The 18,055-nt window shown below is 35.0% G+C and overlaps 2 protein-coding genes across 5 annotated transcripts; one reads left to right on the forward strand and one right to left on the reverse strand.

Moving 5' to 3' along the window:
- Positions 1-951: 951 nt before the first annotated feature.
- Positions 952-6,502, reverse strand: LOC149017527 (uncharacterized). 2 transcript variants are annotated; one of them, XM_089151852.1, is made up of 3 exons: positions 6,323-6,502; positions 4,297-5,846; positions 952-2,318 (listed from the first exon to the last, which is right to left on the reverse strand). In XM_089151852.1, the coding sequence occupies exon 2, from the start codon at positions 5,723-5,725 to the stop codon at positions 4,304-4,306; it is 1,422 nt and encodes a 473-aa protein (XP_089007978.1). In that variant the 5' UTR covers positions 5,726-5,846; positions 6,323-6,502; the 3' UTR covers positions 952-2,318; positions 4,297-4,303. The 2 variants fall into 2 exon arrangements, with proteins under 2 accessions (XP_089007978.1, XP_089007977.1); XM_089151851.1 differs by having other exon boundaries at positions 4,285-5,846; positions 6,323-6,501.
- Positions 6,503-12,737: 6,235 nt separating this feature from the next.
- LOC149017528 (uncharacterized) lies at positions 12,738-17,522 on the forward strand. 3 transcript variants are annotated; one of them, XM_089151854.1, is made up of 4 exons: positions 12,738-12,789; positions 12,884-13,046; positions 16,014-16,320; positions 16,413-17,522. In XM_089151854.1, the coding sequence occupies exons 2-4, from the start codon at positions 12,963-12,965 to the stop codon at positions 17,165-17,167; spliced, it is 1,146 nt and encodes a 381-aa protein (XP_089007980.1). In that variant the 5' UTR covers positions 12,738-12,789; positions 12,884-12,962; the 3' UTR covers positions 17,168-17,522. The 3 variants fall into 3 exon arrangements, with proteins under 3 accessions (XP_089007980.1, XP_089007979.1, XP_089007981.1); XM_089151853.1 differs by having other exon boundaries at positions 12,740-13,046; XM_089151855.1 differs by having other exon boundaries at positions 12,740-13,046; positions 16,425-17,522.
- The last annotated feature ends 533 nt before the right edge of the window (positions 17,523-18,055 follow it).

The following is an 18,055-nucleotide window of genomic DNA, read 5'->3' on the forward strand; positions in this document are numbered from 1 at the left end:
CATACCGGTATTCCAACTTCTAACTATTTCGGATGTCTCAATCTATCTTGAAGATTGATCTCTGCAACCCTCTTTCACTAATATAGAACAATTGTTGCAGCATGAGCTCAACAGCTACATTAAATAGTTGTTGGTAGGTCATTCCATATTAATTTTGTATTATATTTTGACTTTGATACATGGATTTTTACATTAAAAGAAGCAAGGAAGAAACAGAATTCAAGGAATCTGATCAGATTTGTGAAGGGCACTACAGATGCCATATTAAATATTAAAGATTTATATTTTCTTTTGGCCAAAAAAAATATTAAAGATTTAAATGGATCCCATTTAAGTGGCTGCCATGAGAATCAGACGTATGGCAAATCCACCTTTCCAAACTTTCAGATTCAAAAATAAAATAATTATGCCAATGGTGGGTTAGTTAGGCGGATAATTACTTATCGAATCAAATAATATATCCGGATAAAAACCAGTAATCGTAATTTGGAAATCAAAAATTAAAAAAATAACAATCACCAATCAATAAGGATAGTTTATCGGATCAGATTATTATCGGATATCCGGATTCGAATTCGAATGCTTTCTCTAAATTTGCCGGATTCAAATTCGGATTCGGATAACGGTTTTGCTAATCAGATTCTGATATTGGTGTATCCAGCCGAATCCGATCTGTCTATATCCCAAGCTCCTATTCCAATAGTGAAATAAAATAATTCAATACTCGTATTCTCACATCAACACCAACACATTACATCATACTACTTTACTTTGATATCAAATATTAGGTAGTCGGTCAATATGCCCAAAAAAAAACCCCAAAACTAATAGGAAAAATTAGAAGAGCCTTTAACTTGTATCATATGATTGATCAAATCAAGCACTCAGCCTCTCTAGATCAAACCATATTAGGTACATAACACCCCCATCATGCCAATGGTTGATTTGAGTATGCACAAACCAAAGATCTCTTCTCAAAAGAATCATACGGAATCCAAAAACATCAAATAAAACTCCAAGATCTGAGCAAGGATTAGCTACATGTATCCATGCCCAAAATCATTAAATATTGATTGTAAGACCAAGTTTCTTCATCATGTACATTGTGCAATGAGAATAGTTCAACTTGACCAATATCGTAAAATTGTAATGGTGACCCAAGACTAAGAGTCCATTCAAGCTGTCCAATGGAGAAGGAATCAAGGAATTCTTCCTGCTGTAAGGCAACAAGGATGACTTGGTTATTTCCAACTCTGGAAACAAATAGAGCATAAAAACATGAGTAAGGCAGATTTCCAAGATCAGTCTAGGCTGTTTGGTATGAAATTCTCAGATGAGATTCTGACCCTAAAATGTGTTCGAAGTAATCTATTTCGAGAAAGAATACCAACCAAAGCATTATTATCTCCCTACCAAGAGAAAAAGCATGAGAATCCAATAATGATTAACAAAACCCACATAAAGGTCGCTCCCTTCCAAGGATTCTTAGCCAATGTTGGCCGAGGCATCAGTAATTTAAGCCACTTCATCCATTCTTCATTGATGAAGAACTACCGGCCATCTTGTGGTTGCCTGATACCTATAGAGTAGATGAACCAGTTAAATGAATGATGTGCAATTCATGCTTACATACGGTGAGGTGAATCAAGGTTCCATTTTCTTTTCATTTTCTTTTCATTGGAGCAAAAAAATTTACATAAATAAATAAAAATGAGGAAATGTCAGTTATCTTTGAAAATCTACAAAATCAGACATTACTGCCCAACTTCAAAGTCATAACAGTTTATCAAAAAACATAAAACAAAATCTCAAATGACAAGCCTGAGTCCAGAGTGATGATGCTAACCCGTAGAACATAGAGAGGTAGAGACATTGCATCATCTCCTTTTCTCAATCCATAGATGCAGTTACTCGGAGTTCATTTGGCTTGGAAGGAAATAATTCAAATGAGTGAATATAAAAGAGCAAGAGCATAATATCACCATCCACGAAATAAGACTAGATTGAGAACTAGACGGAAGTGGGCTAATTTTACTGAACTCATGTTGGTAAGGAAGCAAAAGAATCAGTAATCTGTAGACTATTCTATAAGACCCAGTGACAGTATCAACTACTATGGATAGTTCTATAAGACCAAGCCAAGGATTATACAGGATAGGGCAATTCCAGCACCGAGTATTTAAAATTAGAGAATACAAATATAAATGTGACTTGAAAGATAGAGGGAACAAGTAGCTGGAGCTACACTAGACAATATGTACCCTCAAGCCAGTATCATATCAATTCTCAATCTCTGGTGGCTGCACGAGCTCCTCCTCCTGACAAAGAAACAAGATAATCAAATTATGAGTACAAAAAAAGTTCAACTAAAGCTTCTGAATCAGGATGTCAATTAATAAGACCAATCATCAGCTAGTTAAAATAGCAACTGCTAAACAAGAAAAAGAGTGATGTTCTTATTATTATAAAGAGATCTCCACTATCCCTTACTACAACTGCTAAACAAGAAAAAGAGTGATGTTCTTATTATTATAAAGAGATCTCCACTATCCCTCACTACAAATATCAAATGAAAATGCAAAACTAGTTTCAACTACAACCTTGCATTCATCAACCCCCACTACCACCACCACACACCCCCCCCAAAAAAAAAAAAAGCCTACAACCTTGCGAACACTGAATCGAACGCCAATTCCAACTCTGATAAATGGGCAAAAAAGAAGAAGATATATTGAGGACTTTTTTCTCCTGTCCATTTTCTGCCCTATGTAGGAGTGTATAGGGCAGACGGACAGAAACTTTGCATATTCTACCAGTAGTATAAATTCAGAACCGGGAACAGCATACATTATCACCCGTCCTAGACCCCACAGTATGGGAACCCCATGCACTTTGGTACACCCTTTACAAGTATTGTTAGACTGCATCATAATCAGGTCAAAGAGAAGAAGAAGACAGGAGAGAAAGAAAAATGAAGAAGAAATAAGTCTCCAGGAGAAGGAGAACAGTGGCCAGAGTTACTAGAAACTCTAGCAGAGGAACTCCTCTTATATTATTGACTTCTTAAAATAATAGGTATATGACCATAATGCCTCTATACTCACAATATTACAGTCGCAGGATCCACCTATACGTTATTGACTTCTTTAAAATAAAAGGTACATGAGAATAATGCATGTGTACTTGTGATACTACAAAACAGCCCCCAGACAATAACAAGTATTATCCCAGAAGTACAAAATCTTCTTGTTTTCCCTTTCTTTATAACAGATTACCAGAATGCAATAAGATTTCCAGGACTAGTGCATGAAACACAAGTGTATGAAATAAATTGCAGAATTCCCCTCAGCAGAAAAGAAAAAAAAATTCCAAGATTGGTTGAAACAACTTATTTGCAAAAGTAGCATAGTGACACTAACAACATATCTGATGACATTTGAGCTCCAAAAGGAGAGCAAGTATATATAATCAAAACTAAAATACAGTGATAAGAGTTGCATCAGATCCTGAGGAAAATACATACTATTGCTACAGCCACCCCATAGAGACAGTCTAATGACAAGATGATAGTATGCTGAACTCAAAAAGATCACGTTTGATATTTGTTTAACCACCAACCCCTAAAAAGGAATAAGTGTTGAAGAAACCCTCAAACTCCCATGGACCTTCAAATTGATGAATCCGAAAAGCTCCAAACCATTAACCAAACAACAAATGTCAAACATTGAAACATCCCCTTCTCTTTTCCAAGGAGGAAGGGGAAGTAAGAAACAGTAAAACGTGAAAACAATCAGGACAAAATGCTTAAAACAATAAAGATGTGATCAAGCAAGAAAATGATGAAGGAATTATAAGTGTTATGCAAGCAAAACAATCACAAAAAGGCAATAACCAAATTGCAGAAGACAGCCTTGCAACCACTCAGTCAGTCACAAGTTAAAACCCAAAAATAAAAAAAATGAACAATGAAGGAAACTTGGTTTTAAAATCCCAAAAAGAAAACAAAACTTTAACAATCAAGGTTGTTTAACCTACTTAAAAGCCTTAGTGATGATTATACTTTTTCACATCTGATTTCCATTTAACTTCCAAGTCAAGAGCAAAGTAAAGTTATGATTTGAAATTAGCTTCTCTTAAATGTTAGATGACTATAATAAAAATTCTGTTTCACTTTGATCAAATTTAACTTTTCTTCACACAAAATAACCAAAACTCAACCCTAAGAAACATTCAGTAAAGCAACATACAAGAAACTGCAAAGTACAAAATTGTGTCAGATCTTACCCCTTCTCTTACTTGATTTTCAAGAATTTGCAACATTTCCTATGCTCTCAGCTATACAACCTGGAAGCTCCTTCAATCCCAGGTCTGGATTCCCCATACACTGTATGCTTCCAATTTCACAAGCATTATTAAATCCTTGGCTATTCAATCCCATATCATCCACACCACCCTTGCCTTCCATTCCAGGGTGTAGGCAATAGACCTGATCATTGCACCGCAAATCACAGGGGTTCATGACATAGGCACTAGACAAGTTCGAATGAGGCAAGTTCAGCAACCCATCACCACTCTTTGCAGATTTCTGGTAAGGGAAAGATCCAATCTCTCCTTCAATCCTCCCTCTGAAGTCCACAAGCAAGCATTTAAGTCTGGCTATCTCTGCCTCCAGTGCAGCTTTATATTTCAGCAACTGCTGAGCCAGAGCTCTCAACCTAGGAACTTCATCTTCTAACGAAGTAGTTTGTGCCTTCTTCTTCTCACGGTACTTTCGAACAGCTTCACGATTACCCAAGGGATTTTTCTTTGATTTCTTCTCTGACGACTGTGTCGTGTCATCGGTAACTACCTTATCCGCAACAGGGGCGGGTAGAATTTTGGTGTGGACATGAAAACAAGTGTGTGAATGAGAATAATCGGGACCAAGGGAATTGCAGGTGTGCGCATGGGTACACGAATGGGTGTCGGTGAGGAACTCATCAAACAAGCCTTTGTGGTAGCTGTTTGGAAGTTGATCACCCAAGCTTGGACCTGAGAAAACATCTTGGTTAGGATTCCCCATACACTGTATGTTTCCAATTTCACAAGCATTATTCAATCCTATACCATCCACACCACCCTTGCCTTCCATTCCAGGGTGTAGGCAACAGACCTGATCAACACACTGCAAATCACATGGTTTCACGACATAAGCCCTAGACAAGTTCGAATGGGGCAAGCTTTGGACCACATCACCACTCTTTGCGGATTTCTGGTAAGGGAAAGATCCAATCGCTCCTTGAATCCTTCCTCTGATGTCCACAAGAAAGCATTTACGTCTAGTTAACTCTGCCTCCAGTGCAGATATATCATTCGGCAACTGCTGAGTCAGAGTTCTCAACCCAGCAACTTCATCCTCAAACGAAGCAGTCCGTGCCTTCTTCTTCTCACGGTACTTTCGAACAGCTTCACGATTACACAAGTGACGTTTCTTCGATTTCTTCTCTAATGACCCCGTTGTGTCATCGGTAACTACCTTGTCTTCAGCAGGGGCAGGTAGAATTTTGGTGTGGACATGAAAACAAGTGTGTGAATGAGAAGAATCAGGTCCAGGAGGATTGCAGGTGTGCATATGGGTACACGCATTGGTGTCGGTGAGGAACTCATCGAATAAGCCCTCGAAATCATCCAAGTTTAGACATGAGAAGACATCTTGATTCGAGTAATCGAGCTCTCCATCGTCCATAGCAGAGGTTTAAGAAACAAGGAGAACAGAACCCAATAAACGAACCGAAAGTAGCGTACGAAGTGTCCAACATATAATTTAAGCCATGAAACGATTTAATACTGTCGCTCCAGTGAGACCTCTGTTATTAAGATTCAGAATCGAGTGAGAATTTCTGCTAAAAGCAGCAGGGGAGCAATTTGAAAGTATTATGAATGTAATTTGCTAGAGAAGGGGAGTCATATTAATGAAACCTCGCCCTCGATAAATTTAGGATTCAAAATGAAAAAACGAAAAATAGAAGCAGTTTACAAGCAGGGAAAAGATATACAGTCAAACCAAATAATCTCACGAACCAATTTCATACAAGCAAGACGATTAAACGGAACAGATGCCCTAAAACGAACTAAAGAAATGCGAAAAAGAGAAATAATCAAATTCGTCGATAACCCAATTGTCGTTTTATAATTTGAAACGCCACAAACTCGATAATGATCATCACTTGTTCCTTCTTACCGACAAATTCCAGTGCTACAAATAATCTACGCATTTTAAACCCAAATTTAAATTTTCTTCCCGCCATATAATCAACAAGAATCATCCGTAATGCGTTCTTACCGGAAAACTCCAGAGCAAGAAACAGTCAAAGAGAGAAGAGATAATCCCAGCGAACACGTAACAGCACTTAGCGCAGAATGAACTTGGTTACGACTGGAAACAACTGAACCGATAGAAGATCAACGAATTGAGTAGGAGTCCCAACTTCGAACAAGCAGTTGAACATGCAGCAGAATCCTTATATGCCTTGGGCTCAACTCAATGGGCTGTGATTGGTTCAGCAATTCTTTGGAATCACCGGAATCATGATTTCACTTTAAATAAATCGTTTGGTTCGAAAGTGATTCATAATACATATGATTTCATGAAATCGGGTGATTCTATGTTTAACCGGAAAATAAGTGATTTAGGCTCTTTTTGGTATCAATTATCATTGTCAATTATGAGAAATTTTCATTATTTTAAATTGTTTGGCATCTATTCTGAATTTTATTTTCATTTAAAATAATAGAAAAACCTCCAAAATCCATAATGAACTTTTTGTCCATTATGGATTATGATGAGAATTTCATTATCTTCATTTGTGTAAGTTTACTTAAAGTTCTATAAGTAAGATGAGGGTAAAATAGTCAATACACATTCTTTTATAACAACCATACTTTTTCCTTCTTTTCTCACTTGTTTACTATCATTTTTAACAATTTTTTATCTTGACACCAAACTTATTTTCCATTTCATAATTTATTTTCGATAAAATTCACCAAATAATTTTTCATTCTTGACCAAAAATGAATTCTTGTACTTATTTATTTTAAATAGGCATAATAGAGAATGAGAATTGATACCAAAAAGAGCCCTAGTTTTCAAATAGAATCACCAAATTGAGTTCGAGTACAGATACATACGACAATTAATCAGTCAAATATGGCAACTAGTACGTTTTTAGGGCCTGTTTGGTTACATGAGTCTGGAGATTTCAAATATCTAGAGATTTCAAATCTATAGAGTTATAATTTATAAAATTAGATGTTTGGTTGTGGAATGAAATTTGTGGATTCATCCTAATAAATTATTTGATCGACGTGATTTTTGTGAATGTACAAATGTATAGCTTTTTTGAAATCTCTGGATTTCACCCCTTACCCATAAATCTACAGATTCACGTTTTTAGTGTAAAAATGTGAATCTCTAGATTTATGAAATCTAGAGATTTTTACAACCAAACAGGTAAAATTCTCAGATTCATGAATCCAAAGATTTGAAATCTCTAGATTCATGTAACCAAACAGGCCCTTAAGTAATCATCTCAACTGTACACCAATCATACTTATGAGAATAAATTGATATTTAATACGACTAATTTAAATAAATACGAAAGAAAAATACAGAGAATGAAGGGGTTTTGTCTTTATAAATCAATAGCAACTTACTTTTTACAGTTAATTCAAAATTTGTATGTTTCCGTTAAAAAAAGAATTCCACGCTAAAAATAATAGACAAAAACCCTTTTTCATTCTTGTGGATATCTACATCTAAGATAAACAATAAAAATAAATAAATGAAAACAACCATTTATATTAAAAATAATAAACAAAAATGTAATTTCTCATATAACTCACCAAAACCAATCAGCATTCTTTAAATAAAAACATCAAAACATAAAATTAATTTGTCTCATAATGACATAACCCTTTTTATGCACAAAATATTGTATTTACCAATAAAAAAATAATTATTTATGTCATATGGTACTTGTGTCTCAAAATCATGCATGAAAGTAATAATGGAAATAATAGGTAGTTGATTTAAAGTACCACTATAGATTAGAGTATCAAATATCAATTACGTTAAGATGTGGTTTCCAGTTTACATGGTGCTTCTAGTACTTTGGATTGGAATTGTTCAAACTTAGTTCAACTCATTAGAACTTTTGTGGGTTTGCCTTGTATAAAGTGATAACATTTGGTATGTCTAGTTTGGTGGTGCGCCCCCGATGTCTTGATCCTTTGTACTACGGGAGGATTTCCCGGACTTATTTCTGTGAGTGAATTTCTTTTTCGTGTTTGGCAAAAAAAATCGTGTGTGTAACATGTGTTTTTAATCTTCTTTTATTTTAACTATTAAAAAAAAAGCTAAATATTTATGAAGATGTATGTTATTAAAAAATAAAGCAAGTTATCTCTTTCAAGTCCAATTTTCTCATTGATATTGCTCAGTCTATTGAATTGTACTCTTCCATTGCACTATGAATTAATGCTATTGAAAATAATATCATCAAGTCAAACATGTTTATAAGATATACAATGTGTGGTATTTCTATGTTATTTAACCGTTAAATTTGATCTCCATGTCTGATTTAATTATAATTTATCTTAATGTTTTGAATAATTTATCTACAACGGAGGCTATTTACTTAATTAGGAGACTTATAGAAAAGTATAGAGAACGTAGGAAATACCTTCATATGGTATTGATCTAGAAAAAGCTTATGATATAGTCCCTAGAGCATTAATTTGACAAGTACTAGAGAAGAGAAGTATTGCAAATAAATATGTAGATATAGTTAAGGATATGTATGACGGTTCGGTGACTATTGTTAGAAAGTAATGAATTTCCGATAACAATTGGGCTACATCAAGGGTCAATTTTAAGCCCATATCTATTTGCATCGGTAATGGATTAATTAACCAAAGACATTCAATATGAGGTCCCTTGGTGTATGCTTTTTGCGAATGATATTATGTTAATTGATGAGACCCAAGTGGGGATTAATACCAAATTATAATCATGGAGAGTAGTTTTGGAATCAAAAGGCTTTAAACTCAGTAAATCGAAGACAAAATATCTAGTTTGTAACTTTAGTCATAATCGGGCAGATGATGAGGTGGTGATACTTGACGATAAAGAGATTCCTCAGAGTGATTGTTTTAGGTACCTAGGTTCAATCATAAGTAAAATAGGTGATTTAGAGGATGAGGTTTCCCAAATAATTAAAATAGGGTTGATGAAGTGGAGAGGTGCGTCCGGGATCTTATGTGATCAGCGTATTCTATTAAAGCTTAAAGGAAAATTTGACTGGACCATTGTTCGACCAGCTATGATGTACGATGCAGACTGTTGGACTGTTAAAAAGAATCATATAGATAAACTCAATGTAGCATAAATGATGATGCTAAGATAGATAAGTGACAAAACTAAGATGAATAAGATAAAAAATGATCATATTAGAGTTGGTTTGGGAGATGCTCCCATAAGTGATAAGCTTAGAGAAAGTCGTTTGAGGTGACACAGCCAAGTTCAACGGAGACCTATAGATGTTCCTGTTCGTATAAGTGATATAATCCATATTGAAGGAACAAAAGAGCTAGGGGTAGACCTAAGATAATCTTAGGAGAAGTGGTGAGAAATGATATGTATAGCTTAGGTTTTGTATATAGCATGACATCGAACAGAACTGATTGGAGGGCAAGAATCCATGTAGCCGACCCCATTTAGTTGGGACAAGGCTTATTATTGTTGTTGTTGTTGTTGTAATGTTTTGAATTATTTATGTTAGAATAATTTTCATGGTGCAAAGTTGCAAACACTAAAAATAGTTATGAATAACTTGTTTATGGTATACAATGAAATATCAAGACATTATATATTAAATAGTTTATAAAAAACGAAGTAAATTTTTTTTGTTGGTAAGAAGAAAAAAAAACGAAGTAAATTACTTACTAACAAATGCAACAATTAAGGAGCATTTGTGGGTTTTGAGTATTATGACTTGTTAGCAAAGAAAAGTAAAAAAAAAAAAAATAAATAAAAATGAAGTGAGTTGAATGAGTGAACGAGGGTTCCATAGTATATATGTAAATAATAGGAATTCATGATTTTTCATAATCTTCTTGAATTTTTAATTTTTATTATTTATATTTATATATATTTGTTTAAGATAAACAAAATTAATTAGTATGCTAATTAAAATTACAATTAGTAAATCAATACAACTACATTAGAAGTTAGGTATAACATTAAGAATATTTTTGGTATCAATGGGCATTTATTATCAGTTATGTTTTTATTTAAAATAATAGAAAAGCATCCAAAACCCATTATAGAAAAAATGTTATAGATTATAGTGAGAATTTCATTATCTTCATTTATGCAAATATTTATTTAAAAATTTATAGTTAAAATGAGGATTAAATATTCAATACACTCTTTACCAAAAAAATAAAAATCAATATACATTATTTTATAAAAGCCATATGTATTTTTTTTCTCTTTTCTCACTTGCTCATAGGGGTGTCAACGGTGCGGTTTCGGTTCGGGTTGACTAACGGTTTGGAAATGAAACGGTGAAAATGAAATTTGAAACCCTGATGCTTGATTTCACAAAAGCGAAAATGTTAAAGACTGAAAGTCTGAAACTGAAACAACGTTAACGATTAAGATTAAGACTTAAGATTTAAGAGTTATCAATTAAGACTTTTAAATTTTAAAATAATAAAACTAAATGAAATTTGAAAATTAAAAAGTTAACGATTAATATTAAGACTTAAGAGTTAAGAGTTATCAATTAAGACTTTTAAATTTTAAAATAATAAAACTAAATGAAATTTGAAAATTAAAAAGTTAACGATTAAGATTAAGATTAAGACTTAAGAGTTATGAGTTATCAATTAAGACTTTTAAATTTTAAAATAATAAAACTAAATGAAATTTGAAAATTAAAAAGTTAAAACTTAAAACTTAAGCAACTCTCAACTACTCAAACTCGAGTCTCAACGTCTCAAACACCGAAATTCATGGATCATTAATTACATTTAAACAATTTCAAACAAAATTTAATTACATTTTATATTTTAATTTTATTTATGTAAAGACTAACGGGCTGACGCACACGGGCTGGGCCAGGCCAACCCGAAACCGTTCGGGCTGAGGACCCTCAGCCCAATTACGGCCCATTAAGGATCGGTTCGGGCCGGTTCGGGCTATAACAAGCTGGTTCGGTCCAGTTTTAACGGTTTGGGTTGAAAATTGACACCCCTACTTGCTCACTATCATTTTCTAACCATTTTTTTTTTAACATATCAAATTTTTTTTTGATAAAATTCACCAAATCATTTGTCATTCTTGACCAATTGTATTTTTCTTTTTAAATGAACACAATAAGAAATGAGAATTAATACCAAAAAGAGCCTAAGGCACTGTTTGGTTAGTTCATGAATCTGAGATTTATACCCGTTTGGTTGTAAAAATCTCTAGATTCATGAAATTTAGAGATTCATTGTTTTACATTAAAAACGTGAAATGAATCTATAGATTTATGGGTATGGGGTGAAATCCAAAAACTTCATTGCTACTATAAAAGCGCTAAACATTTGTGCATTCACAAAAATTTCGTCGATCAAATAGCATTTTAGGATGAATCCACAGATTTTATTTCACCAAACAATTACTTTTATGAATTATTATTATATAGATTTAAAATTTATAAATATTTGAAATTTCTAGACTCATGTGACCAAACATGCCCAAAATGCATGATTGATTTATAGGTAAAGTTGATTTTATTAATTATGGGTTCGAATTTGCGTATTATTGACTATGGTCCAGACTCCACAAATTGACACCTCTACTTGCTCACTATCATTTTCTAACCATTTTTTTTTTAACATATCAAATTTTTTTTTGATAAAATTCACCAAATCATTTGTCATTCTTGACCAATTGTATTTTTCTTTTTAAATGAACACAATAAGAAATGAGAATTAATACAAAAAAGAGCCTAAGGCACTGTTTGGTTAGTTCATGAATCTGAGATTTATACCCGTTTGGTTGTAAAAATCTCTAGATTCATGAAATTTAGAAATTCATTGTTTTACATTAAAAACGTGAAATGAATCTATAGATTTATGGGTATGGGGTGAAATCCAGAAACTTCATTGCTACTATAAAAGCGCTAAACATTTGTGCATTCACAAAAATTTCGTCGATCAAATAGCATTTTAGGATGAATCCACAGATTTTATTTCACCAAACAATTACTTTTATGAATTATTATTATATAGATTTAAAATTTATAAATATTTGAAATTTCTAGACTCATGTGACCAAACATGCCCAAAATGCATGATTGATTTATAGGTAAAGTTGATTTTATTAATTATGGGTTCGAATTTGCGTATTATTGACTATGGTCCAGACTCCACACTCGCTTTCCGAAACAGCAAGTTTTTTCGCACAAAAAAAATGAAAAGAAACAGAAAGTTTTTAAAGAATGTTATTGATAGAATCCCAGCCGTCAATGACAGTGAATCAGCCAATAGGACGGCCGGTGCAATCCTATCCGTACAATTTGCCGTGTCAGATTCAGCTGACGTAACTAAACGCGTTGATCTGTCGTAGAAGTTCAAATTTGCGGGCCAGTGTTTGCGTTGTTGTCTATATATGACCTAGGGGTCCAGTCTTTTAAAACGCTATCGGAGTGCACTTTCGTCTTGGAAGTTGCAAGAACTAGGGTTCTTCTTCGGCGACAGGTATCGTTGGGGGCATTTTTTTCTCGTACTAGATTTGGTGATCACGAGTGATACCTGATTAATCTGGAGATTCTTCTTCTACAATCTTGAACAGTGTAGCAGAAGAGTTGCTGATCTCTGTCTCTTGGTTTCTGCCGTAAGGAATCGTTTAAGTTCGGATTGCATTGTTCAGGATGTCTAGGTGTTTTCCTTATCCTCCTACGGGTTATGAGAGTAAAAGTGCTGCCATAGACGAGCCTCTGATCAATTCGATTAAGGTTTGTTGAGCATTCATGCCATGTGTATTTTTGCGCTTATGCTCGACTAATTTGTGCGGTTCGCGTAACAGTTTGGAACTGGATTTGTTCTCTTTCTAAGTGAATACATATTTAATTTAAACAACAAATAAGGGAAAGAACGAAGACATTAAAGGGGTTACTATTGTATATATATGTGAATGTAGAGAATAACTTTGGCTGAAAGGTTTCATGAGTCTCTGGTGCCTGGAGCGTAAGTTTTGCGGGTAAAAGACTTTACTATTAAGAATATTCATGGTTACCTGACTGATGGCTCCTGGGTATGGGGGGGGGGGTCAAAGCTTGGACTGGAAAAAAATACTAGATGCGCTAGTCCACGTTATGATTTACTGTGCTTATCCAGCTTAATGATGTAATGGTTATAGTGTAATAGGAATCACATGGTGGGATTTACTCTAAAGAATCAAACCACTTCTAAATCCCAGAATTGATTCCCTATTTTCGTGATGGCTGAAGGTTTGGGAGTAAGATAATAATTGCACTTGATACTGTTAAATGTATAACAGGTGGTATTGTTTAATGGAAATAATAACCTTCAGGTGGGTTTTGGAGTTTCTCCAAGAATATGTCTGGCCCCGCGTAAGATCATGCATATAATACTCAATAACTTTCAGAGTAGCTTTAATTACAGTTGGCTTTTGCATGGGCATGTCTGGGATAAGATTCAGTTCACCAAAAAAAGAAATGTATTGGAACATAAGTTGTTAGGGCATCTAGCTGGCACTGCATGGGCAGCTTGATAACTACCATTGAAGCCCATAATATTACCTATATATTATCATCACAATCTTAAAAGTTAGAAGGCATTGAACTCTGGAAAGTAAAAGCAGCAAATATGGTGCATTTGTTTGTTGCATGGTGTAGTGGTTGTATAGAAAAGGGTTTTAAAATGTGGAATTGGAGCCTTAAGAATCCTAGAATCAGTATTCAGATCCTAAGACATGGAATTTATACAGATTTTTTTTTGTTGGGTGTGAACCAGTCGTATTGTGTCAGTCAGAATCAGGTTCAGTCGGCCAATTCAACTGTTCGATTCCCATTTATGAAATCCTGTATAAGCACATTGTGCTTTTGTAGATATTCATGATGATCTTAGTTTTGTTTGTAGGCACTTCTATTTCTAAGTTATTTTTTTCACTGTTTAGATCACAGTTTGATGGTTCCAACGATTTTTATTGCCTCAGTGCTTATTATTTTCCTGAACTTTATCATATCTCCCTCTATTTTGCTTATTTGAAGTTGGAGTGGGGTGTTATAGGCTGCAGCCATGTGGCTCAATCCTTCAGGTTTGTTGTACATTATTTATGGTGTCCTTGAGGAGCTTGAGTTAGAATTGATCTTAGTGCAGCAAGTTGTCTTCCTACCCTTATGATAAGTCAAGATGCAGTTTCAATGATCATGATGATCATGATGTGTGAATGATTCTAGTGTGGTGAATTCGATTGCTTGATTGAGCATCATCGTCTTATGACCTCACTATCTAAAACTAGGGATGTAGTGGCATTTTGGCAGTTATGAAAACATTATCTATGTTGTGGCTTGCTGAACTAGTTTATGCAGTTTTTAGTTTTAATTGAAATTATATGATCATTATTTGGAATACCATTAGTATGAAGAAGAATGAGCTAATTCTGGGTTCAAAGATCATCTTATTTAGTAATGGAGCCTAACTCCCTTGGGTAGAGAAGAAAAGAAATATTAGGATTCTGTTTCAAAGAACTGACATGGTAGGAGGGCTTGATCAATTGAGGAGAGCGTAAGTAGTGATTGTATCAAGAACAGCTGTTAAAATTGTTTGCCGGCAATATAAAGCAAGATCAGTAAAAAATTTCAGTGTTTCCTTGAGTTTGTCTTTATTTGATCATTGGTTTTGGTCACTGACTTAAATGGATAGTGTGAAGCCTCTGTAGAGGTGGGAAAAATCTCCCTTCGAATTTCTTGAAGGTTTAGGTTGGCCTTTTGACCGGCATGCAAGGACATAATATAATTTTTATATGGTTAAGATTCTTCCTGTGTTTTGCCAAAGGGATCTGGGTATATTGTGCAGGTTAATTATTCATTGAAACAGTGGTGATTTTGGAGCTTGTGCTAAAAACCAGTGTTTGAATGTCTTTAAATAATGTGAGAATGGGTGGAGTGAGTTTGGTTTATATATATATGTAATTTTTTATTTTATAACCAAAAAGGAATACGTTTGGGTTGGATCTGTCAGTAGTGGAATTCTTCAGTTATTGCAATGATGCAGAAGGTATTGATCTTGAGTGGATTCAAAATTAGTATAGAAGAAGTGGGCTAAGGAAATATTGAGTAATACTTTGAAAAATCAAATCTATATAATTTATGTATGTATCCATCCTGGTCTGCTTTGTTTTAGGTCTCATACTAAGTACTTTCTAATGGTATTTGTTGCATCAATTAGGCCAGCTTCTTTTCCCATTGGGTCTCCTCAATGGGCAAGAGATCCACAATGGTGAAGGTTGTGTGGTAGGTTAAGAGTCTTAGAAAGGTTGCAATTTGATTTTAATGTGATTCATTCCCTAGTCACATGGAAAGTCAGTTTTCTCAAATAGTAGTAAAATTGTTAGGTTGCAATGTTGCATATAGTAGCTTTGCTAATGCTGTGTAATTAGTTACAGAAGTAGTAGTATTTTTGTTGCTCACATCAGTTATCCATTAGTTGTCCATAAATTTGTGCTCTGTTGCTTGTTTCATTGACTGAACCCTTATATTTTTGGCCATGTACAAGAGGTCCTAAGTAGAAAACTTGGTCTGATCTGAGGTATTTAATGTCTACTTATTGGAATGCATTTTGATTTGATAGGGACCATTCTAAATGCACTCTTCTGTGAGGTTTACCTTTCTTGTTTCTTGGGGTTTACCTCCTTTGGTTGATTTGTTCACTAATTTACCTTCGTCTGGTGCCCTCAGCTCCAGAAAGAAAAGAAGAAGGGCAAAAAGGAAAGGAACAATGAGAAAAAGATGGAGAAGAAACAGAGAAGCGGTGTTGAAGAGAAAAAACTGAAACATGAGAAGAGGCACATGAATGAAAGGAACAAGATAGCACATGCTGGAGGAGATCATCAAAGAAGATACGAAGCTGAACAATTTGAGAAGAGTGACCTTACTGAAGAACATGAGCATTCCCAAAACTTATTAGATGATTCTTCTGACAGCACTCAGAACAACCACAAGAGGAAAGGGCACTGCTCGCCATCTAGTAGCAACCATAAACATGGTGAGTTTGTAACCCTCTGTATGTCCTCTTCTGAGGATATTTGCTGCTGAGGTGCTTAGCTTCTTATGGGTACTGACATTTTTATCTCTAAGCATTAATTATAGGAGGGAGCATACTTCGCATTCGTTTTAAACACAGGGACCATGAAATTCTCCCCACCAAAACATTTCCGTGTTCAAATTCTGGTAAGGCTGATTATGCTTTGCAAGAGAATTATGAAATTCCTCCGAGACTCTGTCAAGAGCAACTCAATTCTTCCTCTGGAAGGCAGCAGCAATGTTCCATGTCTGGAAGGGCCTATTGTGGGGATCAAGAGAGGTTGAAACAGGATAATCAAGAAATGTTTTGCAGCAGAGACCCAACCCATTTGGAATTGTTGAATGCTGCTTCGACTTTGGAAGCAAAGCCTGAAATTTCTCCTAGACTCAGCAAGGTGCAGACCTGTTCCACATCGGAAAGGGCGAGTGTTGTTCCAAAAGGGAGGTGTGAAAATGATCCTAGGCCCATTGAAGGACAAACTTGTTCAATGTCTGGAAGAATAGGTGTGCAACCTCCAGACTTAGATGAGAGTGCTCAGAGGTCCAGCAGCAAGCTGAAGAAAAGAGCGTCTAAATATAGGGATTTAATTGAAAACTGGGTTCCTTCTATTATTGAGGATTCTCTAACTGATGCTGCTGCTGCTGATGATGATGAATGGCTCTTTGGGACGCAATCTAAATCAGGGCGTGAGGCAAAAAGATTGAAGCCAAGCAATGGAGTGTTCCAAGGAAGCTGTGGTCTTTGGCAACGAGCTTGTTATTTGCCTGATTCAGATATGCATGTGTTGCCTTACACGGTTCCTTTTTGACGCTGGATCCTCACAAACTCTCCATCAAGGTCATTGTGGATCGTTTCCAAGTGCGTGGGAGTATTGCGAGAAGAGTACAGGAAGTGTCCTGCGGGCACAACAGAGATGGCGTGATCATATTTTCTCCTGCGGGCTCTCCAGACCTGAATGTGAAGCCATATTGTTACATTTTTTTGGGGGGTAAAAAAACCAGATTTTTCTTCAATACAAAGCAAAAGAGGAAGGAAAATACAAAGCAATTCGCCTCTTTAAATTTTGAATGCTATTATTGTAGACAACCCATTCTTGTAACAGGGATGATGAATAAAAAGTTTTAAGAGCATTATCAGAAATTGAAGTCTGAATGATGACACACCGGTTGTACATTATAGTCTGGTATTATTGTGCCTCTTCGTCCCCCACTAATCCCCCCTCTCCCTTTTGATGTCCATTTACCACGGTAACGGCGATAGACATTGGAACTTCTATACATGGGAGATAGGCATAAGCTCAATCAATTATTCATAGTCAATTGGTCAAATTATGAAAAAAATCACTCGATTAAATATTATTTTGGCTCTAAAAAGGCTGATAATCAGATTCGAAAACTGGTAATCGGCAATTGGAAACTAAAATCAAGAAATTACAATCGATAATTAATAATCTTAGAGTTTATCAAATATCCAATTAAGTTATCGGTTTCAAATTCAAATATCTTTTGTAAGTTTTCGGTAGATATTGGATCGAATTTAGATAGCAGCTCTAGCATCTGAGTCAAACCCGATCAGTTTATAGGTCTACCAAACAATAGTTATCTTTTAGGTATGGTTTGCGCTAAAAAAAGTAACTTGTACTAATGCATACACCAAGAGCACATAAATAGTCCAACACTCATGTGGCGCAGCATTA

This window comes from Hakea prostrata, chromosome 4 (assembly GCF_041222555.1).
Source record: "Hakea prostrata isolate BN-2017 chromosome 4, UWA_Hpros_2, whole genome shotgun sequence".
In the NCBI taxonomy this organism is placed as follows: Eukaryota; Viridiplantae; Streptophyta; class Magnoliopsida; order Proteales; family Proteaceae; genus Hakea; species Hakea prostrata.

Bases quoted from the DNA above. Each gene is read 5' to 3' on its own strand.
- LOC149017528 (XM_089151854.1), top strand. From the start codon at position 12,963: ATGTCTAGGTGTTTTCCTTATCCTCCTACGGGTTATGAGAGTAAAAGT. The intron at 13,047-16,013 runs GTTTGTTGAGCA...TGGTGCCCTCAG, and splicing joins CTCTGATCAATTCGATTAAG to CTCCAGAAAGAAAAGAAGAA. The intron at 16,321-16,412 runs GTGAGTTTGTAA...TTTATCTCTAAG, and splicing joins TAGTAGCAACCATAAACATG to CATTAATTATAGGAGGGAGC.
- LOC149017527 (XM_089151852.1), bottom strand. From the start codon at position 5,725: ATGGACGATGGAGAGCTCGATTACTCGAATCAAGATGTCTTCTCATGT.